General features: G+C 41.3%; 1 protein-coding gene across 1 annotated transcript in view; it reads right to left on the bottom strand.

Moving 5' to 3' along the window:
- Positions 1–654: 654 nt before the first annotated feature.
- Positions 655–26,683, bottom strand: part of LOC138082019 (cytosolic beta-glucosidase) — a 122,238-nt gene continuing 96,209 nt past the window's right edge. Inside the window, exon 5 of the mRNA XM_068975230.1 lies at positions 655–1,647. Within this exon, the coding sequence (XP_068831331.1) occupies positions 1,445–1,647 (203 nt within the window). The 3' untranslated portion in view covers positions 655–1,444. The remainder of the gene's footprint in view (positions 1,648–26,683) is intronic.

Genomic DNA, 26,683 nt, shown 5'->3' with positions numbered 1-26,683 from the left:
CTGCAGCCATGAAATTAAAAGACTCTTGCTCCTTGGAACAAAAGCTATGACCAACCTAGAGAGCATATTAAAAAGTAGAGACATTACTTTACCAAAAAAGGTCCATCTATTTAAAGCCATGGTTTTACCAATAGTCATGTATGAATGTGAGAGTTGGACTATAAAGAAAGCTGAGCACCAAAGAATTGATGCTTTTAAACTGTAGTGATGGAGAAGACTCTTGAGAGTACTTTGGACTGAAAAGAGATACAAGCAGTCAATCCTAAAGGAAATTAGTCCTAAATATTCATGGGAAGGACTGATACTGAAGCTGAAACTCCAATACTTTGGCCACTTGATGTGAAGAACTGACTTATTGACCCTGATGCTGGAAAGATTGAAGGCAGGAGGAGAAGGGGACAACAGAGGATCAGATGGTTGGATGGCATCACTGACTTGACGGACATGAGTTTGAGCAAGCTCCAGGAGTTGGTGATATACAGGGAAGCCTGGCACGCTGCAGTGCATGGCATCGTAGAGTCGGACACGACTAAGCTACTGAACTAAGTAAGTAAGAGTGTAGGAATCCAATTGCTATTAAACGACAATGCTCAAATACTTCTTTGCTATTCACATTCTAATTTGTTATTCATTTATTATTTTCCAAAAGTTTATCAAGCAAGAGAGACATGTACTTGCTCATGCATAGCTATGTGCCAAACACATGAACCAATCACCTTTATTAAGTAGGTTATTAATTAATTCCTTTGGTGAACAGCATGTATAAAGATATAATGTGACTTTTTTAATGTGCCCTTTATTAATTTTTTTAAATGCTTCATCAGCTCTATCAAGTCTATTCATAAGTTTTCCAAATGTTCAAATACAATTTCAAATACTCTGCCAATTCTTTCTCTTTTCAGCTCTGCAGAACTCTCTCCTGAAGTTCTCTGATAATGTGTCTAACTTTTAATTTTTATATCTACACTAGATTAAATAGCAGAAAGTTATGGACAGTGGACCTGCTAAGGCAAATAACAATTTATGTAAACAAAAAAAATAGATTCATAAACAAGCCTTCTTAAATTAAGCGATCTGTTCTTAGAGGGTTGCAAATCATAAGCACACCCTGTTTATAAATTTTGCATTACTTTTTCTAGAAAAAAAATCTAAGGATTTAAATTGAAGCTACCAAGTCCATTTGATTTCTTAATACAAAAATCAATTGCAGTGGTTTTCCACTTTTTCAAAAGCCTCATTGATCAAATACAAATAGAGTAAAAGCCATCATTAAATAATTTCCAGGCACTACATATTCAGACTTCACAATCACAGATCAGCTGGTAGGACATATTGATTACCAAGGCAACTTGAGGATGTCTGCAGGATCACCAAAGCAGATTCCGTTTCCAAGGACAGAGTCCTTCTCCTTCTCCAGGTGAAATTACCCAGCTGTGGGTAATTTCTATGGAGGCCCCTCCAGGCCATTGTTTCGGATGATCTTAGCATACTCCTTGGCTGATGTGTAAGGGACTCGGGGTCTTGCTGGATCTTCAAAATCAACGTGGAAGAGACCAAACCGGCTGTTGTATCCCTGGTTCCACTCAAAGTTATCCAGGAGAGACCAGGCACAGTATACTTGAAGATTGACTTTGTCAAGTTGGATAGCTAAAATTACAAAAACAAAAATTTACCAATTACTCAAAGATTTTATGGAAACATAGACAAAATCATTGATGACCAGTATGGGTGGGTAGCTAGCCTTCTCCTGCTGAAGCTCATAGTGGAAACAGAAGAAGCCTTGTTTCAATCCTCTTTTCCAATTTCCTGTTTTAAACAAGCATGGGCTTCATTTAGGAAGTTAGATTACACACCTTGTTATTTGTCAGCCCCCCTGCATCACATGGGGGAGCTCTTTAATCTCTGAATTTCAGCCAAGTCCAAGTATATAAAAGACCCAATTTTTATTGAAAGTGTAAATAAATGAATAAAGAAATTATGACACTAAAAAAAGTTAAATTACATAATTCTAAACATCTGGGGACTTCTCTGGTAGCACAGTGGATAGGAGACCACCTGCAGGGTGGTGAAATGCAGGGGGCTCAGGTTCGATCCCTGGCCCAGGAGGATTCCGCATGCTGGAAAGCGACGATTAATAAGCCCATGTGCCACAACTACTGAGCCTGCACTCTTGAGCCTGCTTGCTGCAGCTGGAGAGGGCTGGGTAAAGCAACAAAGACCCAGTGCAGCCAAAAATAAATAAATAAAATAAAATATTTTTTTAATACAGTAACTTTTAAAAATTAAAAATTAAAATAAATATTTGGTTATTCATTCATTTTGAAATGCATTTTATTCATTCATCCATTTACTCAATGCATGTCTTTTCAATACCTACTATTTTTCAGATATGAAACACACATATACAGAGTTTCTCCTTAGTACCCTAGAACTGCACTCAGTAAAAACACTACTAACTTCTAAATTCAACTCCAAGATAATCTAGAAAGCTCAATGATAAACTGGAAAAAAGTGATAACATAGCTGAGGAGGCCCCAGGTCTTACTTTGTGTCCTTATGACCAAATTAATATATATTTTATAATTCTGGAAGTAGAACCTCCAAGATGAAAATGACCAGGACAGGGTTCTGGCTGTGCTTTTACCCCAGACTAAGAAGGTACAGAAATGTTAGGGCATTCTCTCTGCCCCATGTCTAAACTCAGAGTGGTGCCAAAGACCTAGACCACCTCCGCTCCAAATGCACATATGTACAAGCAAAACATCCTATATCATTTCATCTGCAGATGCTCCAGAGCCCATCCATGGACTCCACAGCAAGATAACAAAGGGTGGAGAATTCTCTAAGTACACTAATTTCTATCTTTTAATCAGCGAATTAAGTTCATTTTTAATTGGCATCTTAAGTTTGGAAAACTCTTCAGTTCAGTTCAATTCAGTCGCTCAGTCATGTCCGACTCTTTGCGACCCCATGAATTGCAGCACGCCAGGCCTCCCTGTCCATCACCAGCTCCCGGAGTTCACTCAGACTCACGTCCATCGAGTCCGTGATGCCATCCAGCCATCTCATCCTGGGTCGTCCCCTTCTCCTCCTGCCCCCAATCCCTCCCAGCATCAGAGTCTTTTCCAATGAGTCAACTCTTCGCATGAGGTGGCCAAAGTACTGGAGTTTCAGCTTTAGCATTATTCCTTCCAAAGAAATCCCAGGGCTGATCTCCTTCAGAATGGACTGGTTGGATCTCCTTGCAGTCCAAGGGACTCTCAAGAGTCTTCTCCAACACCACAGTTCAAAAGCATCAATTCTTCGGCGCTCAGCTTTCCTCACAGTCCAACTCTCACATCCATACATGACTACTGGAAAAACCATAGCCTTGACTAGATGGACCTTAGTCGGCAACGTAATGTCTCTGCTTTTGAATATGCTATCTAGGTTGGTCATAACTTTTCTTCCAAGGAGTAAGCGTCTTTTAATTTCATGGCTGCAGTCACCATCTGCAGTGATTTTGGAGCCCCCAAAAATAAAGTCTGACACTGTTTCCACTGTTTCCCCATCTATTTGCCATGAAGTGATGGGACCAGATGCCATGATCTTCATTTTCTGAATGTTGAGTTTTAAGCCAACTTTTTAGGTTATATGAATTTTTTTTTTTCCGGTTATATGAATCTTTGCATTGAGCATTTTATTTCCTTAAAACAATAACAAACAAACCTTATTTGTGGGATTCACTAATATTTGTTTTATGGTGCAGAAATTAAAGGGCAGGTTTTCTTTATAAGATAGACATATTCCTAAATAAGTTTGGAGAAGGAAAGGGTAACCCACTCCAGTATTCTTGCCTGGAGAATCCCACAGAGGAGCCTGGCAGGCTACAGTCCATAGGGTTGCAACAGGTTGGACACGATTGAGCTACTAACACAATTTCTTCCTAAATAAGTTAGATGAAAATGAGCATTTATATAATAAATCAAATTTTAATTTTACCAGGGATTGCTTTCTTTTTTTTTTTTCAGTTAAGAACTAAGTAATTGTTCAAATTTTTATTTTGATGCACCAGAGATTGCTTTCAACCCAAATGACTCTCCTAACTTCAGCAAAATAAGATCTACTTTTAATTTTTCCTGTCATATTTCTGTATTTTTCTGGTCTCTCGAAAGTACTATACCCATGAACATGTGGTGATCTCCAAATCTTGAAATTTTTTTTCACTGTAGATATTCCATAGACAAATGGAATTGTTTTTTCTATAGATATTCCTTTGACAAACATTTTCTGACAGGTTAACTGATGCATAACCCTTTGACCTTTATGCATGGAAGAATGCAAGGGGCTTTACCTAGAAAGTGCCCTGTGAATTGCCTCAAGGCAGGAATAAAACCAAACTGGACAGATTCTTTTGCAATGAAGTATTGTTGGAAAATGAAATATATACCATTCAAGCACAGCAAGCTTTACAGGAATTAAAACATTTACTAGGTATTCCTTTTCCTTCTACCCGTCCACCTTGCCACATGTGTCTCCTCCCCTGTCAACCACAATCTGCAAATACCACATTGTTAAATAATCTTTTTATATTTAATTTCTGGATGGAATATATCTAAGAACGAAAATGACCAAAACCAAACACCAGGCAAGAATGTAGCAATCTTTTTTGACTACTTTATAATTCAATGTGGGGACATGTGAAAATCAGCACTTTTTCTTTCTCATTTGCAGATCTACTGTTCTACAAGCCAGTCTGCCAGGTATGAAGCCAGACAGTTTCTGAAAGCATGCACAGTCCCACTCATCATGTACAAAAGGACTGATTCATGCACTAAGCTGGGGGATAAAAACGATGCCCTGCCTGCTTGGAAGGGAACAAAAAGGAAATCTTGACAATTTCATCATTATCTGCCAGGAGATCCGCAGCAGGCACTAAACGGCCCAAGTGACACTGGTGGATATCTCTCCGTTTTCATTGCAGGGACGCTCAAGTAGAGAATTACCTAGTTAGGGCTGAGGAGCCACCCTGCTGGAATCCTTCTCATGGTGCTACCACTGGGAAAAATTACAACACCGTACTGGAACCTGCATGCCTCTCCTGTTTCAATCTCCTCAAGAACAGAAAGAAACCATCATCGCATTTCTTGTCACTGTGATTTATGAAGTCCCAAATCTATGCAGGAAAAAAATACTCCTGTGAATCCACTCTTTCTTTAAGCAGAGTTTCAGGCCAAGTAAACACAGACTGACAAGAACTGCAGATGAGTACCGAGTACCTGGGGATGTGAAAAAGACACCCATCCCGGAATAACCAGAGTTTGGTTTTGAACTAAAAGACCAGTAGGAAAGGTGTCACGGTCAGCAGGGTGAATATAAAGATGAAAGGATTTCTTATCTCATAGCATTGGAATGATGTTGAGTCATTTACAGAGATGGAGATGGACTGAGAGTGTGTCATACAGAGTGAAGGAAGTCAGGAAAAGAAAAACAAATACCGTATACTAACACACTTATATATATAGAAGCTAAAAAATGGTATAGGAGAACCTATTTGCAGGGCAGGAATAGAGACACAGATGTAGAAAATGATGGGTGGACACTGGTGGTGGGGGGATGAGTTGGAGATTGGGATTGATGTGTATGCACTGCCGTGTATAAAACAGATAGCTAATGGGAACCTGCTGCATAGCGCGGGGAGCTCAGCTTGATGCTCTGTGATGACCTAGATGGGTGAGATGTGGGGAAGGCTCAAGAGGGAAGGGATATATGTATACATGTAGCTGATTCACTTCATTGTACAACAGAAACTAACACAATATTGTAAAATAACTATACCCCAATTAAAAAAAGAGGCAAGGAGAAAAATATCTAAGGTTTATTAATATATTATAGCCTCCGGCTGTTCTCATTATAACTCCAGGGTTATATGCACACACCTACACATGCACACGCACACACATACACACACACACACGCACACACACACTCACTGCCCAGTATTGACCAAAATGAAAAGGTTGAGGAGGCGGTCCTTCACCAGACTGCTCTCTCTACACAACTTCAAGTTCAAAGTGTTCCCCAAACCAAGCTCAGGTTCAGTAAGTTGCTACAAGAACTCACCAGAACTCACAGAAACCTCTTATAGTCAAGGTTATGGTTTATTCAGCAAAGGATACATACTAATATAAGCCAAAGGAAGAGGCACACAGATCAGAAACCGATGGGCTTCAAACAGAAAATTTCATTGTCTTTTTCCCTAGGAGTCAGGACAACTTTTCCTCTTGGTGCTGACATGTGACAATACATACAGAGGACTGCCAGCCAGAGAGGCTCACCTGAGCATCAGTGTCCAGAGTTTTCACCGTAACTGTGTTATTAACATATTGGCATGATTGACTGATTGTTCATGTGAATGAACTCAGTCCCCAGGTCAAGTGACGCTGTATGACCCAAAGCCCCCCACTCAGGCACACAGTCAGTCTTCCAGTGAGACTAGCCCTTACCCTAAACAAAGACATTCTGTCATATAGCAATAGATTTTTCACCCAGAATCTGAGGACAAAGGGCAATCTACTCTTTGGGCAAAATCAAATTCTTTACTACACACACAAACCTATTTTAGAAGCTGACCATTTCATGGTATTGTGCAGATTCTCCTCAATTTATTGACCTAAGTGGCGCCATGATTATGCCTGTGTACTGCTGCTGTTCACAGCAGAGAGAATAGAAAGGAGAGATAAGAAATTCCTCCTCAGTGATCAATGCAAAGAAATAGACGAAAACAATAGACTGGGAAACTCTGGAGACCTCTTCAAGGAAATTAGAGATACCAAGGGAACATTTCATGCAAAGATGGGCACAATAAAGGACAGAAATGGTAGAGACCTAACAGACGCAGAAGATATTAAGAAGAAGTGGCAAGAATACACAGAACAGCTATACAAAAAAGATCTTCATGACCCAGATAATCACGACAGTGTGGTCACCAACCTAGAGCCAGACATTCTGGAATGTGAAGTCAAGTGGGCCTTAGGAAGCACCCTACCAATAAAGCTAGTGGAAGTGATGGAATTCCAGTTGAGCTATTTCAAATCCTAAATGATGATGCTGGTAAAGTGCTGCACTCAATATGTCAGCAAATTTGGAAAACACAGCAGTGGCCACAGGACTGGAAAAGGTCGGTTTTCTTTCCAAACCCAAAGAAAGGCAATGCCAAAGAATGCTCAAACTACTGCACAATTGCACTGATCTCACATGCTAGTAAAGCATGTATAGATGTGACAATTGGACTATAAAGAAAGCTGAGCGCCAAAGAATTGATGCTTTTGAACTGTGGTGTTGGAGAAGAGTCTTGAGAGTCCCTTGGACTGCAAGGAGATCCAACCAGTCCATCCTAAGGGAGATGAGTCCTGGGTATTCATTGGAGGACTGATGTTGAAGCTGAAACTCCAATACTTTGGCCACCTGATGCGAATAGCTGACTCATTGGAAAAGACCCTGATGCTGGGTAAGATTGAGGGCAGGAGGAGAAGGGGATGACAGAGGATGGCGTCACCGATTCGATGGACATGGGTTTGATGGCGTCACCGACTCGTGGACTCCAGGACTTGATGATGGACAGGGAGGCCTGGCGTGCTGTAGTTCATGGGGTCGCAAAGAGTCGGACATGACTGAGCGACTGAACTGAACTGAACTGAACTGAACTGAACTGAACTGAAAGTAATGCTCAAAATTTTCCAAGCCAGGCTTTAGCAGTACATGAACCATGAATTTCCAATTGTTCAAGCTAGATTTAGAAAAGGCAGAGGAACCAGAGATCAGATTGCCAACATCCATTGGATCATCAAAAAAACAAGAGAGTTTGAGGAAAACATCTACTTTTGTTTTATTGATTATGCCAAAGCCTTTGACTATGTGGATCACAACAAACTGTGGAAAATTCTGAACGAGACGGGAATACCAGACCACCTGACCTGCCTCTTGAGAAACATGTATGCAGGTCAGGAAGCAACCGTTAGAACTGGACATGGAACAACAGACTGGTTCCAAATCAGGAAAGTACATCAAGGCTGTATTTTGTCACCCTGCTTACTTAACTTATATGCAGAGTACATCATGAGAAATGCTGGACTGGATGAAATACAAGCTGGAATCAAGATTGCCGAGAGAAATATCAATAACCTAAGATGTGCAGATGACACCACCCTTATGGCAGAAAGCAAAGAAGAACTAAAGAGCCTCTGATGAAAGTGAATGAGGAGAGTGAAAAAGTTGGCTTAAAACTCATCGTTCAGAAAACTAAGATCATGGCATCTGGTCCCATCACTTCATGGCAAATAGATGGGGAAACAGTGGCTGACTTTATTTTTTTGGGCTCCAAAATCACTGCAGATGGTGACTGCAGCCGTGAAATTAAAAGATGCTTGCTCCTTTGAAGAAAAATTATGACCAACCTAGACAGCATATTTAAAGCAGAGACATTATTTTGCCAAGAAAGGTCCATCTAGACAAAGCTATGGTTTTTCCAACAGTCATGTGTGGATGTGACAGTTGGACTATGAAGAATGCTGAGCGCAGAAGAATTGATGCTTTTGAACTGTGGTGTTGGAGAAGACTCTTGAGAGTCCCTTGGACTGCAAGGAGATCCAACCAGTCCATCCTAAAAGAAATCAGTCCTGAATATTCATTGGAAGGACTGATGCTGAAGCTGAAACTCCAACACTCTGGCCACCTAATGGGAAGAACTGACTCACTGAAAAAGACCCTGATGCTGAGAAAGACTGAAGGCAAGAGGAGAAGGGGATGACAGAGGATGAGATGGTTGGATGCACTACAGACTCAATGGACATGAGTTTGAGTAAGCTCCAGAAGTTGGCGATGGACAGGGTGGCCTGGCATGCTGCACTCCATGGGGTCACAAAGAGTCAGAATTGCCTGAGCAACTGAACTGAACTAAACTGCTGCTGTTGCTATTTATTTGCTAAGTTGTGTCCAACTCTTTGTGACCCCATGGACTGTAGCTCGCCAGGCTCCTCTTTCCAGGGGATTTCCCAGGCAAGAATACTGGAATGGGTTGCCATTTCCTTCTCCAGAGGATCTTCCCAATCCAGGGATAGAACCCAGGTCTCCTGAATTGGCAAGGCAGATTCTTCTATCTGCTGAGCCACCTGGGAAGCCCATGCTTGTGTATCTCATGTTACAAAGGACTAGAAATCGGGCACTCAGAATCAATGGGATTTATTTCCCCACAGTTTATAAAGAGATAATCTTTGTTTTCAAGATTGCCTAGGACTTCTGTAAGACATCCATGAATGTGACACAGTTATTAAGCTACAAAACAAACTAATCCACAAAGCCAAGCTGCCAGGGAAAGAATCGGTGGACAGGTCCACAACAGTGCAAAAGACAGCAACTTCACAGGGAAAAAAGAGATAAAGCCCAAGAATGGATGAGAAGAAAAAATAATAGGCTTCTAGATTTCCATGTGTCAAGTAATGGTAATCTACGCTCCCCAAGAAAGTAGTGAAAATAAGTAAACATGCTGGATACATTTTTTTTTTTAAACAAATCTTCAAAACAATGGAAAGCTGACAGTTTCATAGTGACTTACCAGGACAAAGCAGGAAGTGAGAACTGAGATTGGTGGGCATGGCAGCTACTTTTGCACGATGAAATTTTCCAGTCTTAGAAAATCAGAAACTTTTTCTCTTTTCTGGAGTGAGAATAGGTGTCAAAGAATTGTAGTTTGAGAACTCTCACACAGAAAGCTAAGATCCCAAAAGACTAAAACTTCAGGGTGAGGGTGACCCAGAAGGAAACCGGTCACTGGAAAATCACAAGTCACCTGGTGGTTCAGAAAATGTCAAGCAATATGACTGATGTCCTTATAAGAAGAGAGAGAGTCACCAGGGGTGCATGACCACAAAGGAAAAACCAGAGAGGGCACAGTGAGAAAGCACTTATCCAAAAGCCAAACAGAGACCTCAGGAGAAGTCAAACCTGCTGATATCTGAACTTTGGACTTCCAACTTCCAGAACTGTGAGAAAACAAATTTCTGTTGTTTAAGGTGCCCAGCCTATAGCATTTTGTTACAGCAGCCCTTAGCAAACTAATATAGGTTGAGGATGGAGAATTTCTGTTCTTAATAAATTCCCTGAGTGATTTTTATATTTAATCAAGTTTGAGGCTCATAAGCTCTGATGGGTAACTACAATTTTTGAAACCCAGCTTCCAACCCCAGAGCCATCCTCTAGAGGCATATGTTAGACAATCTTCATCGGCCCCTCTCCTCAACAGTCATAGCTGGAGGAGCTCTGTGGAGAGACACAGCCATGTGTGGGCCATAGCTTCTGACATGGAGAACCACTGCGAGACTGAGGGGAAAATGCTGCATGCTTAGGAGCGTCAAATGCCTATTCATACCACTGCTTACCCATACCTAGCCTTATCCCCGGAGAAGGCAATGGCACCCCACTCCAGTACTCTTGCCTGGAAAATCCCATGGACGGAGGAGCCTGGTAGGCTGCAGTCCATGAGGTCGCTAAGAGTCGGAGACGACTGAGCGACTTGACTTTCATTTTTCACTTTCATGCACTGGAGACGGAAATGGCAGCCCACTCCAGTGTTCTTGCCTGGAGAATCCCAAGGACGGGGGAGCCTGGTCGGCTGCTGTCTATGGGGTTGCACAGAGTCGGATGACTGAAGCGACTTAGCAGCAGCAGCAGCAGCCTTATCCCAGCAGATTGTGGGAAATCATCTCAATTCACCACGTGGGGTGGGTTGATTGGATGCTCATACAATAGATGTGTGCATCCAAAGCCCATGAGTGTGTCCTTACTTGGAAAAAAGGGCCTTTGCAAATGTAAATGAAGGAGCTTAAGATGAGATCACCATGCATAATGTGTCTGTGCATGCTCAGTCATGTTCCACTTTGCGATCCCATGGACTGTGCCCCGCCAGGTGCCTCTGTCCATGGAATTTTCCAGGCAAGAATACTGGCATGGGTTGCCACTTCCTATTCCAGGAGATCTTCCCAACTCAGGGATCAAAGCCATGTCTCCTGGCTCTCCTGTATTTGCAGGTGGATTCCTTCCACTGAGCCACCTGGGAAGCCTCTGTCATGCATAATGGTGAGTCCTAAATACAGTGACATGTGCCCTTAAAAGAGAAACACAGAAGTTATACAAGGAAAAGGGCAATATACATGGAAGAGAGGCAGACACTGGAGGGATCTCCTGCAAGCCAAGGAACGCCAAGGCAGCCACCAGTAGAAAAGCTGGTAGAGCAGCTTGTACCCAGGGGTTTCCCAGGTGGCGCTAGTGGTAATGAATCTGCCTGCCAATGCAGGAGAAGCATGATTCTCCCTCGGAACCTCCAGAAGTTGCTGATGTTACTGATAAACCTTCATTTCAGACTTCTGGCCTCCAGACCTCTAAGAGAAGACATTTGTGCTGTTTAAGCCACCAAGTTTGTAGTAATTTGTTTCAGCAGGGACAGGAAACAGACACAACAGACTCTCTGACACAACAGACTCCCAGATGCCAACTGGGTTCCAAGTCCCAAACCACCCACCTGATTCTGCTGAGTGCTTATGAGAATCCCTCTCAAGGCCCACAAAACTGGAAAGAGTAAGGCTTCCCGGGACACAATTGAAAGCAGATTTTCTGACATTCGTCCCACACACTAACTTTGAAAATGTGTCTCTCAGAGTTTGGTGGATGTGCACAAGAGCACTACAGCTGGAGGACAGCTTCAGCTGTTAAACAGTTCCCGAGAGAACTGGCACGCCAGCCGCTTCCCCTTTCCTTAAAAGAGTAAAATAAAACATCAGGAAGATCTAAACATAGAAAATGCATAATAAGCCGTCCCCTCCCACCCCCAACTCCAGGTGAGTATCAGTGGCCGGACAGCATCTGTGAAAATGCCCAAATAATCCTGAAGCTGGAGGCCCCACCTGAACATGGGAACTCTTCGAAGCAAAAACTATGACTCTCCGAAAAAACAGTCTTTGAAAAGCAAAGGCTAATTTATAAATATTTTATAGGAAAATGACAATTAACCAGAAATGAGCTTAAAGATTTCTTAATTATCTGCATTGTTCCTATTACTTAGATTAGATTAGGGTGGGGGTGGAAGTAAATAGCAAGCAGATGAAAGGTATCATTTAAAGCTGTATTTTTATTTATTTATAAAGTGGATGGGTGGATAGGTACACATTTGGAGTCACCTTCTGTAGTTTCTCCATCAATATTACTTTTACAGTTACCTCCGCTACAGTACATAAATTGTAAGAACCAAAGTTCTCAGCACATAAAATTGTCTTCTATTAGAAAAGCTGCCTTCCATGTCCCACTCCCTCCCTTTCTTTCTTGCTGCCTTCTTTGCTTTCTTTCTGGGATTTATTTTCCTTTTCTGTAAAATGAGGATGATAGCATTTTCTTCCAAGGATTGTGGTGGGTATTAAATCAATATAAAGCTCTATGCATAATGCCTAGTTTATAGTAAATACTCAATATACACTACTTGTTGGTACTGTTATTCTTGTTATTTTTCTCAGAGTCTGGAAGGGCAGTGAATGAAATCTGTTTATTCTCTTCCTCCCATCTGGCTCCAAACAGCTTTCAGAGCATGTAGAGTCAGCACAAAACTGTTCAATGCTGAGAACCAGAGAAAGCAGGGCATCAAGGGAAGTGCAGCATCTGGGGCCGGGTTTGTGCCTGGTGGAAAGGGTCAGTTGTGGGTCATGAAAAATAAATCACTAAAGACAGGGGCCTTAGGGTGAAGCTGCCAGAAACACCGGATGTTGCTGAAGCCTCCCTGCAGTACACTTGGAGGCGGGAACAGCATCACTTTAGGGTTCAGGGATCCACATCCATCCTTGGGGCTTCCTCAGTGGCTCAGTGGTAAAGAACTCACCTGCCAATGCAGGAGCCACAGGAGATGCAGGTTCGATCCTGGGTTGGGAAGATCCCGTGGAGTGGGAAATGCAACCCACTCCGGTATTCTTGCCTGGACAATCCCATGGACAGAGGAGCCTAGTGGGCTGCAGTCTGCGGGGTCCTAAAAGTCAGTCCCATGGCCAGAGGAGCCTAGTGGGCTGCAGTCTGTGGGGTCCTAAGAGTCAGACCCAACTTAGTGATTAAACAGCAACAACACATTCATCCCACATTTATTCAATAAATATATATTGTGTTAGGAATTGGAACCATAAGAGTGAACAAAATAATCAGCCTCTCTTTTTAAAGAGCTTAACAGCCTATATGGAAGACATATCTTAATCAAATTACCACCCTGTGAGCCTTTAATTACAATCTGTGAAAAGCATTATGAAAGGAAAGACATGGGAACTATGGGAAAGAACAGCATAGCTAACATTTATTGAGCATTTGGGTACCACTGTAAGGGTTTCAGGTATGCATTAATTCATTCAATCTTTACAGTAAACCTGTGAGTTAGATGGATATCACCATTGTCTTCATTTTACACAGAAGGGAAGTGATGCACAGAGAAGTTTGGTAACCTTTGCAAAACTCAAATATCAGGTAACTAGGGGAGTTGAGACTGGAACTCAGGCAGGAAACCGATGGAGCTCTAACACTATACTGAGTCTGTGCTTGTTTTGTTTAAAATGCCAAGTTTCTTTTTTTTTTTTTTTTAGCTTTTAAATTTGTATATACTTTTTAAAGGTTACTTTCCATTTACAGATGTTACAAAATACTGGCTCTATTTCCCATGTTCCCATCCCGGAGCCTATCTTACTCCCAGTAGTTTGTACCTCCCACTCCGCCACTCTTATACTGCCCCTCCCTCACCACGGCTAACCACTAATTTGTTCCCTATATATCTGTGAGTCTTGTTTCTTTTTTGTTATATTCACTGGCTTGTTGTAAAATTAGATTCTACATATAAATTAGTAGTATATATTTGCTTCTGTCTGAATTATTAGTATAATGCCCTCCAAGTCCATCCATGCTGCTGTAAATGGCAAAATTTCCTTCTTTCTTATGGCTAAGTAGTATTCCATGGGGTGTGTGTGTGTGTGTGTGTGTATTACATACCACATCTTCTCTATCCATTCCTCTCTATCCATTCATCAATTAATGGACACTAGATTGATTCCATACTTTGGTAATTCTTTGGCAATTGAAAATAATGTTGCTATGACCATTGGGGTGCATATATCTTTTCAAATTAGTGGTTTTCACTTTTTTCTGATATATAGCCAGGAGTGGAATTGCTGGGTCACATGGCAGCAAGCATGTGGATAAAAGGGAACACTCTTTCATTGTTTGTGGGAATGTATCTTGGTGCAGCCACTGTGGAAAACAGTATGGAGGTTTCTCAGAAAACTAAAAATAGAACTACTGTCCTACGTCTTGACAATACGCTATAGTGGAAGATCTATCTTAGTCAGGAAGGGTGGGAGAACAGGACAGAGGGAAATGGAAACAGTTTCTTGGAATGAACTAGAGCTGAGAGCTCAAAGACTAGCCAGACTTATCAAATGCTACCAGTCAGGTTCTTTCTTGCTGCTGCTGCTGCTAAGTCGCTGCAGTCGTGTCCGACTCTGTGCGACCCCAGAGACGGCAGCCCACCAGGCTCCCCCATCCCTGGGATTCTCCAGGCAAGATCACTGGAGTGGGTTGCCATTGCCTTCTCCAAGGTTATTCCTTACTTTTAAGTCATAGAAGCTGACCTTGACTGACAAAGCAATAAAGAGGTGAAGCGGCAGTTGAGCAACACAGGAGCAGTGGTAGACAGGACACACCCCACGTCCAAGCGAAGGATAATATCGCTTAAATGAGTGAATGACTACAAACAGATATAGAACACGGAACAACAAGTTTGCAAGGTAAGAGTAGACCAAAGGTCATTCTCAAGAGGGCAAGAGCATCTTCTTGACCAAGATGACCAATTTCAACTCCAAATTCAGCTTGTCCAAATAAAGAGGAAGAAATATCTCCTTACAATCTGATCAACTCATTGGGCATTTTGTATGCTGAAATATTTTTCTATGATCACTTGGCTTCAGGAACATGTCTCTTGTCAGTTACTGGTATTTCTATACCTATACAGTACATGTTGAACAAATTATACTAAGTACGCCTTAAAAGGGCTTCCCTGGGGGCTCAGTTGTAAAGAATCCACCTGCCAGTGCAGGAGATGCGATTTCGATCCCTGGGTCAGGAACATCCTCTGGAGGAGGAAATGGCACATCACTCCAATATTCTTGTCTGAAGAACTCCATGGACAGAGGAGTCTAGCACGCTATAGTCCCTAGGGTCACTAAAGAGTCAAATACAACTTAGCAACTAAACAACAACAACAACCCCTTAAAATGCCATTCTCAGAGGAGTTAATATCTCCTTTTGTTAATGACAAAGGAAAAGAAAGTAAGCATTAGCCTTCTCCTCATCACAATGATACCACAAAAACATTTCAAGTGCTTGCATTTGATGACCACTGTAATTGCACAGAGTTCAGAGATACAGGAAAGTGAGCAACAGAGAGTTGGGAAGACAGAACAGTGACATGTCTTTAAAACACTACCATGTACGTTCTCATATTGGCACCAAGTTCAAGCTCAGGTGGGTACACCTCACCCAGACTGCCTGCCCTGGCCTACTGCACAAGTCTCGCTAGTCTGCTTTTTAAGGACAAGGAAGGACACTGCTTGGTGATGTGGCCACAAGCTGTTCAGGGAAGAGACTGTGCTCAGCACATTTCAGCTCCTGAGCAAGGCTGGGTTCATTTCAGAGAGCCACATAAAATAAATAATCATGCAAAGGCAGATTCGTTCTGATAGGGCTCTGACAGCTGCTCCGAGAGGTGGGTGCTTGCGAGCCCATCTTTCAACAATGAACTGACCCAAAGATCCAGGAAAGCTCCAGACAGGACCATATGGCCGGAATAAAAACATATTTCAAACTCTGTTTATTATGCATATCTTTCAAAGGTTCACTACTCTGTGATGAAACATTGCACCTGCAAGGCTTTAATAAGCTTCCCTAGCAAGTACAATTATAAAACCCAGGAACCTGAAGAATTTGTCTTCTCTTACACCTAGCCATGTACTGCCCACCAATGACTGGTCTCATTCTTTTTAATTATATAGGTTTGCAGTATTTTATAAGCTGCGATCGATACTTATTCAGAAAATAAAACTTCTTATAGACCTCACAGTGAGAGCCGTGAAATATCTCTCTTAAAATTTTGGGGACTCCAGCATTACTGTCCATAGAACCCTCTAGTCTGTCTGAAAAGAAAAGCAGCAGTTTAATCAAGCACAGGAGAGCATATGACATGAATTGAGGCAAGGCGTCCTTCATCAGCAATGGCCAGGGCAGAGGAGACATGAACAGTTTCCCTTCACAAAGTGAGCCCTGTGATTCCACATTTGATCCAAACATTTGAGAAGTCCGGCTTGTTCATTATTCACTCAACAAATATCGACTCAGCAGCTCTTATATGTCAGAATCCAGGTCAGGTATACAGATTCAAAGATCAACGGTACATAGTTTCTGCCCTCAAGAAATAACAGGGCTTCCCTGGTGATCCAGTGATTAAGAATCTGCCTGCCAATGCATGAGACACAGGTTCGATCCCTGGTCTGGGAAGATTTCACATGCCATCGAGAGAATAAGCCCATGTGCCGTAACTGCTGAGCCTGTACCCCAGAGCCTAAGCTCTGCAACGAGAGAAGCCCACGCACCACGAGACAGTAGCCCCTGCTCAGCACAACTGGAGAAAGCCCATGCTCAGCAACGAAGACCCAGCACAGCCAGAAATAAATAAATTAATTTAAAAAAAGAAAAAGAAATGATGGTGTCATTGGGAAGACAGATCCAAAAAGAACTGGCTGGAGAATACGAAGAAACACTGGTAGGACAAACCAAAAGTCTACATGAAATGCAAAGCTCTTTTATTCCTCTACCCTAAAATAGTACACTTGAGACATATTAGGATTTTAGAAACGGATTTCATGTAAGATGGCTTAGCCTAATCATTTTGCAGAGTGTTAGCATGGTCGCATCTTTCTAAGATCGTTTCTTATTCCCCTTGAACCCATGGGGAATTATATCACTGGATTTACATCATAGAAGTATTATATTATACAAACATCAATGTGAAGAATGTAGGACCAATAGTGGTAGATGATACAAATACTTCACTATGAGATTATGTGGTAAACCTGGAGACATATGAAAAAAAGTAATTGTGTCTTCCTAGTACTCTTGCCTGGAAAATCCCATGGATGGAAGAGCCTAGTGGGCTGCAGTCCATGGGGTCGCTGAGAGTTGGACACGACTGAGCAACTTCACTTTGACTTTTCGCTTTCATGCATTGGAGAAGGAAATGGCAACCCACTCCAGTATTCTTGCCTGGAGAATGCCAGGGATGGGAGAGCCTGGTGGGCTGCTGTCTATGGGGTCGCACAGAGTCAGACACGACTGAAGCAACTTAGCAGCAGCAGCAGCAGGGGTGTAATGATGCCATCATACATGAGCTTCTTGGACCAGGGGTTGTTACTTCATGGACTTCCCTCATTGCTCAGTTGGTAAAGAATCCACCTGCAATGCAGGAGATCCTGGTGAGAGAAATACACAAAAGGAGGAAGGGAGGGAGAATGAGAATAACGGATAGAGGAGGCAAAGGAAAAAGGAAGAGGCAAAAGGAAGGGAGGGAAAGAGGGAAGGAGTCAGGAGGGCAGGAATAAACATTTGCTTTCTACAATCAATGGCATCTCTAAACTGCTTTTATCTCGACTCTCAAGAATGATTTCACAAATATGTAGCCAGGACATTAGCTTTCAAGCCTCTTTAGAATCAAGGAGAAGAGCAAAGGATTACCAAAGATGACACCTGATACTGTCTAGACACATAGGAAAAGGAACAGCTATGATTTATTGCTAAAAACCATGCTGTTCACAACAGTTCTTAAAGACTGATGCTATTCTGTCCATTATATGGACACAGGAAATGAATCTCAAAGAAAGTAAACATGTTAAGGTGATCAGGACAACAAGTAACAGAGAAAGGATTAAAACCCAGCTATCTGCCTCCAAAATTCATGTTCTTCCCAAGATCCTATCCTACCTTTTTCCTGATTCCTGTTAATGAACATTCACATTCCTGCTTAGGAAGGTATCCATTTTTTCTCCATTTTACTTATGCTTTGAAAGACTGCTGATCAAAGCCATGTAGGTGGCCATAACAGATGAAGCGTCAAAGGAATTCTGGACAGGTGCCTGATACCAAGCATGTGACTGGCAAGGACCAGTCTAACCAGTATCTCTTCATTTGACCTTGCTGTCTCTCGAGTATAAGTTAATCTTCTCTGGTTCTGAGTATTAAAAAAAAAACAAAGGTCCTAAGAGACATCAGCAGAAACAGACAGAGCAGAGCATGTGCATTGGGAATGGAAAACCTTTCCCTGTGAACTGCATGGCAAAGAAAATCACCAACCCAAGGAGAATGGGGTCAACAGATTTTTGTTTTTCTCATGCTTATGCCAGAATTCTACAAGTTTTTTAACTCTATTGTTTCTCTTGATGGTGTTTTTGTTGAGATGATAAGAAGTCCACTCTTATTTTAGCTACTTCACTGAGGTCAAGAAAACCTATGGACCACCTCTTTCACCTAAACTTTCATTAACGACCTCTAAGTGCAACTTTCTTGAATGCAGGATGGGGTGAATTCACTTGCATTGGAAGCTAATAAGATAGTAGTAATTCCCATTTACCGAATACCAGCACACTTTATATGCATGTTTAATTTACTCTTTCCAACAATACCATTATATAAGGTAGATACTCATTATTCCTACTTTACAAAATGAGGAAAATGACTGAGAGATGCTGTGTCATTTGCCCCAAGGTCATTGCATCTAATAACACACATCAAGGATGATCTTTGTAAACCTCTGGTAGAGTGAAGCGGATAGCAACTTGGAGATGATTCTTAAAGGACAATTACATGATCTTATCTTCATTGGGCATAATATTTATTCTTTCATTCAAATTCTATCTTTCAATTTATTGGCTTCTTTTTTCAAGCCAATGGGAATACAGAAACAAATATGATGAGATCCTAATCCTCAAGTGTTTCTCTTTCTTTTAAGGAAGAGAAATACATAAAGGAGTAATTGGGATAGACGCAATCAGGGCAAACACTGGGCATGGAGGGGGCATAAAAGAGAAACTGTTAACTCAAGGCATCAGCAAAACGATGTCAGATAAGGTTTCTTTAGACTAGCTGATGCTAGAATGAATAACCTTGAAGGGCAGATAGAATATAATGGGGAGGAAAAGGCCAGAAAGCACAAGAAAAAGACATGGACAAGTTCTGGGGAACTATATCTAATTCGATGTGACACAAGGCATCAATAAAGACAAAAGGGCAAGAATGACCTGGGGGAGTATGTAAGGAGTATGTAAAAAGCCATGTCATGAGAGACCTTGCTCGCCATGCTAATAAATTGGAATTTTATGCTGAAGGCAATGAGAAACCACTAGGGATTTTAAAGTAGGAGAGTGGGAAGAATGAATTGCACTTTAGGACAATCATTTTGGTAGTAGACCAAAGACTGGAGTCTGGGAGGCCAGGGAGGTGGCTGCTAAAGCCTTCTATTTGAGGAAATTGCAGTGGCTCAGAGGGAGGGGCATGATACTAGAGATATTAAGAAAGAATCAAATCTTACAGTCAATTCATTGAGATGAAGGGTTTAATATGACTCCCAGTTCTATAGATATGTCAATTGGATTTAAAAAAGAAGGAAAATCTGGGACTTCCCTGGTGGTCCAGCCGTTAAGACTCCTTGCTTCCAATGCAGGGGGGATGGATTCAATCCTTGGTCGGGGAACTAAGATTCCATATGCACTGAACTGTGCAAGTAAAGGAAGTGAATTGTACGGTATATGAATTATAACTCAATTTTTTTAAAAAGAAAGAATTTAAGAGAAGAATCAGATTTGAGAATTAAACATTATAATGTACCTGAGGCTTTACAGTATAAAATAAAACTGACGATAGTGTTTTATCATTTCTTTAAACAACCCTATGAGGTTGGTCTTATCCATCCTCATCTCAGATGAGAGCCCTGAACAGAGAGATCAAGTGATTTGCTCAAGCTCCCACAAATAGCAGAGGGAAGAACTAGAAGTCGAACCCTTTCTAAATCGCATTTTCTCTCCACTACAAAGTCTGATCCATGCAATAACAGTAGCAAAATAATAATGAGGATACGGAACGTATGTCGAATGCCCAGGCCCTCTTCTGAGAACTTCATATTTAATTTTTTAAATTTTTTTAACTTCATAACTCATTTAGTTCCCATGAAAATTCCACCCAGTAGGTATTATTGTTAGCTCCATTTTATTTTATTTTTAAATTTTTACTTTGTGTTGGGGTATAACCAATTCACAATGTTTTGATAGTTTCAGGTCTAAAGCGAAGGGCCTCAAGCCATACATATGCATTCTCCCTAAACTCCCCACCCATCCAGACTGCCACGTGACATTGAGCAGAGTTCCATGTGCTAGCTCCATTTTATAGCTGGAGCAAATGAGGCACTAAGAAGTGTCAGCAATAAGCGGTATCAATTGGGACAAAAATCTGCCTGTTGCCATCTCCCCTATGAACGGGTCTTGTGCCACAGCGAACAGAACTACACAGCAGTAAGTCAGGGACCATCTTCATGTTCCTCAACAGAAACCATGGTTTCTTCAAAGCCTGTGAACTAGGAGCAAATCCAGACACAGGTCCTCATTGTTTCAATCCACATAGGAAAGTGGACAGCCATCGCTCCGCTCCCTCTGCCACCAATTTCTTGAGTCTACCAGCACAAATATCCAGGCCTTCCTTGCCAGGCTGCCAGCGTTGCCTTTCAGAAGCCAGAGCCAGGCTCTGTTGATCCAATTTGCATCTTCAGTAGGGAACAATTTTCCAGCAGCTTTAGTGCACGGGGCTGTGCTCTCCTGGAGCAGAATTAACAACCCAGGCTTGACTGCCCCATGCGTCAGGCTGTGGAAACAGTCCTCTGGAGGACCCTGCTCACCAAAAACCCATTAGCCAATTACTCAGAGCCGGTTTAGTAAATGAGCTTTCTATGGACTAACTGGAGTGCTGTGAAAGCGAACCTGCAATGAGAAGTTAGCTCTCTGTAGCAAGATCTCTCTCCATGCACCCCAGATTCAGGGGTCCTAGAGAGCAGATGGTGTAGTGCCGCAGCCACACACTCTCAGCCTGGGCTGTGTTGTGTGTTCAGTTGCTTAGTCATGTCCAACTCTTTGCAATCCCATGGACTGTAGCCCACCGATCCCTCATGGGATTCTCCAGGCAAGAGTACTGGAGCAGGTTGCCATTTCCTCCTGCAGGGGAATCTTTCCAACCCAGGGATGGAACCCTCATCTCCTGTGTTGCCTGCATTGCAGGCAGGCTCTTTACTGCTGAGCTATTGGGGAAGCAGCCTGGGATGCTCAGAGTCAAATCCCAGGTCTGGCCCAGGTGTGCCCTCCAGCAAGGTATTCTGGTCTCAGTTTCCCCATTTGTAAAACGAGGATCTTGGAACCCATTTCAGTGGATCTGGAGCTCTCAAATGTGATGATGCCCTTGTGCTCAACACATAAAAACCATTTCAATCAATGTCAGCTGGTATTTATTGCACTTGTTTACTTGTGTGGGAAAAGCCCACTTTATTCCAAAGGATGCAATATTAAAAAGTGATAAGAGAGAGGGTAAATTCATTGCAGTTTGATGACTCAGGTTTGAGTAAGTAAAGTTACTAATGCAAACTGTGGTGTTGCTACAGCCCTCATTTGGCAGTAAAATATACTTGATGATTAGTTTGTATCACTGTGTTGCTAAGTGACTTTTCTTCTACCTAAGTATTAATTATCTCATCAATTTGATTTTATGTTCCTTGAAGACAGGTTCTATATACTTTCATATCTGCCAGTATCATTCAAATATTCAATAGATATTTATTTGCTTGCTGATTTATGTTCTTGAGTAAATTTCTGTCCTTCCTTATAAAAAATCGAATACTGGTATGTTTGCTTTATTACCATGAATATTTAATTCTTTAAGACTGAAAGATTCCAATCAATTTAACCTCTATTCTATTTAACCAAACCACCATGTTTTGGTGTCAAATTAGACATGCATATACTAAGACCCAAAGAATAAAATGGTAATAAAATAAGCCAGGGCAAGAACTTATATTTCTGAGTCACAGGTAGTTTATTTTATGAAGACTTCATATTAAAGTGCAACTAGATGAATGCAAAAGTCTTCATGGTCTTAATGCCACTGGAGCTGGACAACCGTTAGCCTAAGAAGTAGAAGACTAAAAAGTAGACTGAAGTTCTGCATGAATTAACTGTAATTGTCACTGAAGCTGTGCAAACCTGATCAGATAATTTTATTGTCTGCAAAATCTGAAGTCCATTTCAGTATACATGAAAATAATATGCTTGGTCCTATTGAAACAACATTAACCCAGTAACCATTTCATGGCTTGAATACCTGATTATTACTTATTGAAAATTATAGTTATCGAGGTAAGCATTAAAAATAATAACTTCATAATGTGGTAAAAGCCAATTATTGGTATTCAATGTCTTTTATGTTTTTAATTTAATCTCTTTTAAAAGCATAAAAATACTATGCTGATTTGTTTAAAGGAAAAATAAGAAAAAGTATGTCACATCTTTTGATAAGTATAAGTAGCTGCTGAGTGGAAAAGTAAGAACCGTTTACCTGCAAATTTGTCATTCAGACTTAGGTAAAGAGTTAAATTACTCTTAATTATCAAGTTTCTATGGAAATAACTTTGTACTCTAAAAAAGAGAAGAAAACCTTGAAATAGCTTCTTTTCTTTAGTATGGTCATTTTCCTGATCCCACAAAGCGGAAGCAAATACAATGTGACCAGCTAATTCCCAGCTGTATAAAGCTTTAAATCCATGTCTGAACATTGGACAATCAAATTATGTAGTAGCACAGTAGCCAGAAATAAACCCAACACATGAATACAGTTTATTCAACATTATTAACACAAATAAAATTTACACCTACGGTCCTGTGCATTAAAAATAACTTCTCTCATGTCAAATAGCAATATTTCATTATGCCAATCAAATTAAACCACCAGCAACATATGGAAAGAAATCAATTCTATAACAAACTGTTGTAAAGTACGGCATTCATCATGTTCAAGACAGGTTAATTCCAGTTCTAAACAAACTTTCTCCTTCCAAGTTGGGCTTTTGTTTTACATTCTTTTCTTTGCTGGGAATGTACACAACACATTCTGTCAATCTTGCCACAAAATCCTTTCTCTCCCACTGGCATGAATTAAAAGGAGAAAACACACACACACACACAAACACATAGAGACATATAATCCTACTAGAACCAGAAAAATTTAACTGTATTGATTTCAGGCAAAAGTGGGACTCAAATCCTATGCCAAGAATGAGTTTGAAAACTCTGGTGAGAAGTGTTTATAGAAAAAGAAATGTTTCTCATCAACAGCTTCAGAAACGAAGTATAAAATCACACCAGCAAATCTTCCTGACTAACGAGAGAGAAGCCATTTTTAATGGCCGTTAAAATGCTACACTCTACATAGCTCTACAGATGGAAATGGATAGCCTCAAGCAGAGCCCCACTTTGAACAATAACTGCATATCCACATTACCTGAATAATATTCCTAAATTAGCATCCTTCACAGCCACTGATGTGCTGATGAGCTCACATTTGAAAGACAGAGTCAGGACCCATCTTCCAAATCATGGACCAGAACAGCCTTACTTGCAAGCTATGAGTGGAGGAACAGCAGCCACTCTAAAGTGCATGCAGAATGGAAAAGAAGGAAAAGAAAGGCAAAAGGTGTATATTTTAGAGCAGAAAGAGACCTTCCCAATTACCTAGTCTGGTCTTATAATTTCTATCACATGAGAGTGTGGGAGTGAAAATGTGGGATGCAAAAACTTTCCCCACTGGCAAAGAACAAATGAACAAACAGTGCCAAATGCCCATAGGGCTTCTCTACATTTGTACAGGTATCTAGTTATTCTTCACGAAAATGGAAACAGTCAAAACTATCGTGTCAAAATTAAGAGAGGAGTTGGCTTTTCAGCCAGGGATTTGAAATCTGCATTTAGTTAAAACCAGTCAGCTGAAACATCAAAGTACATTTCTTTATTTTGTCTCAATCTTATCTTATACATCCTAATTAATTCATTAGGCTTCACTTATTAAGTCAACAAATATTTACCGAGAGCTCCTGAGTGTCACTGCCCTGGCTGCAAGGGGTGGAACAATGAACCAAGCAGAGAAAGTCCCTGGGAGAGAGCTGTCAATAAACTAGTACACACATGTATATATCAACTGGTAATAGGTGATATAAGGAAAATGATATCAGGGTAAGAGCTAAGACCATCAGAAGATGCTATTTTATATAGAATGGTCAAGGAAAACCTCACTAATAAGGTGATATTTGAGACAAGATTTACAAAAAAATGGAACAAATCTGAGAGTATTTGATAAGAGCATTCCAGACTAATGAAACAGCAAGTACAAGTTTCTCAGGAGAAGGCATCGACACATACACGGAAGAAGAAGACCAGGCTAGACTGGAATGTGCAGAGGGCGAGTGGAGCAGGAGGGAGAGAAGTGAAGACTGTCAGGTAGGGTCTTAGCAGCCACAATAAGGACACTGGGTCTAATCCTAAGTGAGATGGAAAGTCATCAGTGTTTTGAGGAAAGAAGTGACATTATATGACTTGGCTCTTATGTGAAACACAGACTACTAGAAAGCAAGGACAGAGTATTACAGCATAATGCCTCTAAGCATTATCAGCCCCTTCCCCATGGAGCTGGCTTCATTCAAGACTTCAGTTCATCACCCATGACCACAATCACTACCATCACTCCACCAGACCCAGTAGATACGAGTAGAACCAAAAGGGAAAGACGTCATCTTATTACAGTTCATAGAGAAGTTCATCCTCTCTTCTTAGACCTATCATCCCTTTGTATGATACTGATGGGGTCCAAATGTTCTCCCTCACCCCTGGTAAGTCAGGAACTGGTGACTGTTTCTTTGCTCGCAACTAAAGGCAAAGGCAAGAGCAGGATGGTAGAGGTAAGAAAGACAAGGCTGCTGGTTGGGGAGCAGCCTGCATCACCACAGTTTACCAAAGCAAAAATATAGAAAACTCCTATGGGTAGACCAGATGCCAGAAGACAGAGGGATTTAAGCACTTCTGAAAGGGCCACTCATTAAATGAGGGCACCCTGTGCAAGAGTTAATGGGGTGAGTGGCCTGCCCATGGTCTGGACTGAAGCTGGCGGGAAGACATCAAAGCTAAGAAAGGTCTCCTGGGCCAGGTGACTGTGTAGAGTATGACAAGTATGACAAGAGCTCTCCCATGAGCACCCAAACGAGGTAACTCTTGGGGAAACTGTCACACAGAAGAGTGAAAGCCAGCTGATACAGGAAAGCGGACTAAAGGGCTCTAAGGAAGCCTGAAAAGCCCCTTGCCCTCAAACTGTTGCCTTTTGTGTGATAACACTGTGATTCTGATGGTAACTCATTGAGGAATTTGCAAACGCACACAGTTTAAATTTTGGAAACACTCCAGTGAAAATTTTACATATTAAAAAAATTCCATCACAACAGGCTGATTAAATAGAGCTTATACATATAGTCTCCTTTTACAGTATTACATTCAAAACAACTCAACACAGAAAAGTTTAATAGTTCTCTCCTAAAGTGGTATTCGCTAGCTCTTGAGTTTTCCAAATTTTTGAAATTAAGTAAAAAAATAATTTCCAAAATCTGACTTTTTAAATCATGTGTATGATTAAGAAGTAGCCTGGTCTGCAGGTAGAGCATTAGAATGGTGTCAGCCTGACTCTACCTTTTAAATTGTGATTCTATGGACAAGTCACTTCCTTTTGCAGAGATGACATCCTCTTTAAAGACTTGGTATATAGAAAGTGTTCCAATTGCATACATTTTCAGCCCTTTGGGGAGGGTTCCCCCTGATATCTCTTACCTCCCATCCTGTTCTTACTGCAAGGTAGCCAGGAATCCACCATGAACTTCTCACAGAGCCTGTTAGTTTCACCGAGACTACCTTTCATCTATCACCCACCAGCCACTGGTAAAAAAAAAAAAAAAACCTCACTTTTTTCTGGAGAAGTACTGTCAATATTCAGTGCACATGCTTCAGATGTGACTGGCCCTGTCTCCTAGATCCAAGTCTGAACACAAGATCTATTTCTGGCCAGTCAACATTTTCCCAAACTTAAGTCATAGTGATTCTGGCCCACAGGTGAAATCCTGATTCAAGTTCTGTGATCAGAGATAAGCTAAGCATTGGCTAGAGAAACAAGAGGATGTCATTCTCCTCCCTTTAATCTTGAACCTGTAGGATGCAAGCCTGAGTCTGCTAGCAACCACCACATGGAGAGAGCCTGGGAGATGAAGACAGTCCACAAAAAAGCAGAGCCAAGAGGTGGAGAAGAAACAGATCTCTTTAAGCCTCTAAGTCCAATTAATTTGAAAAACTGTCCTTGCACCTTTCAGTCACTTGAGCAAGTAAATCCCCTTATTTCTATTAAGTTTTTTTGTAACTGAAACCAATATCTCTCTGTAACTGAAAGAGAGGTATCTGATGTACATAGTCTA

The sequence above is a fragment of the Capricornis sumatraensis genome, chromosome 7, assembly GCF_032405125.1.
Source record: "Capricornis sumatraensis isolate serow.1 chromosome 7, serow.2, whole genome shotgun sequence".
Lineage (NCBI taxonomy): Eukaryota > Metazoa > Chordata > Mammalia > Artiodactyla > Bovidae > Capricornis > Capricornis sumatraensis.
The sequence above is the reverse complement of the archived record's forward strand: the minus strand, read 5'-3'. Positions and strand labels throughout refer to the sequence as shown.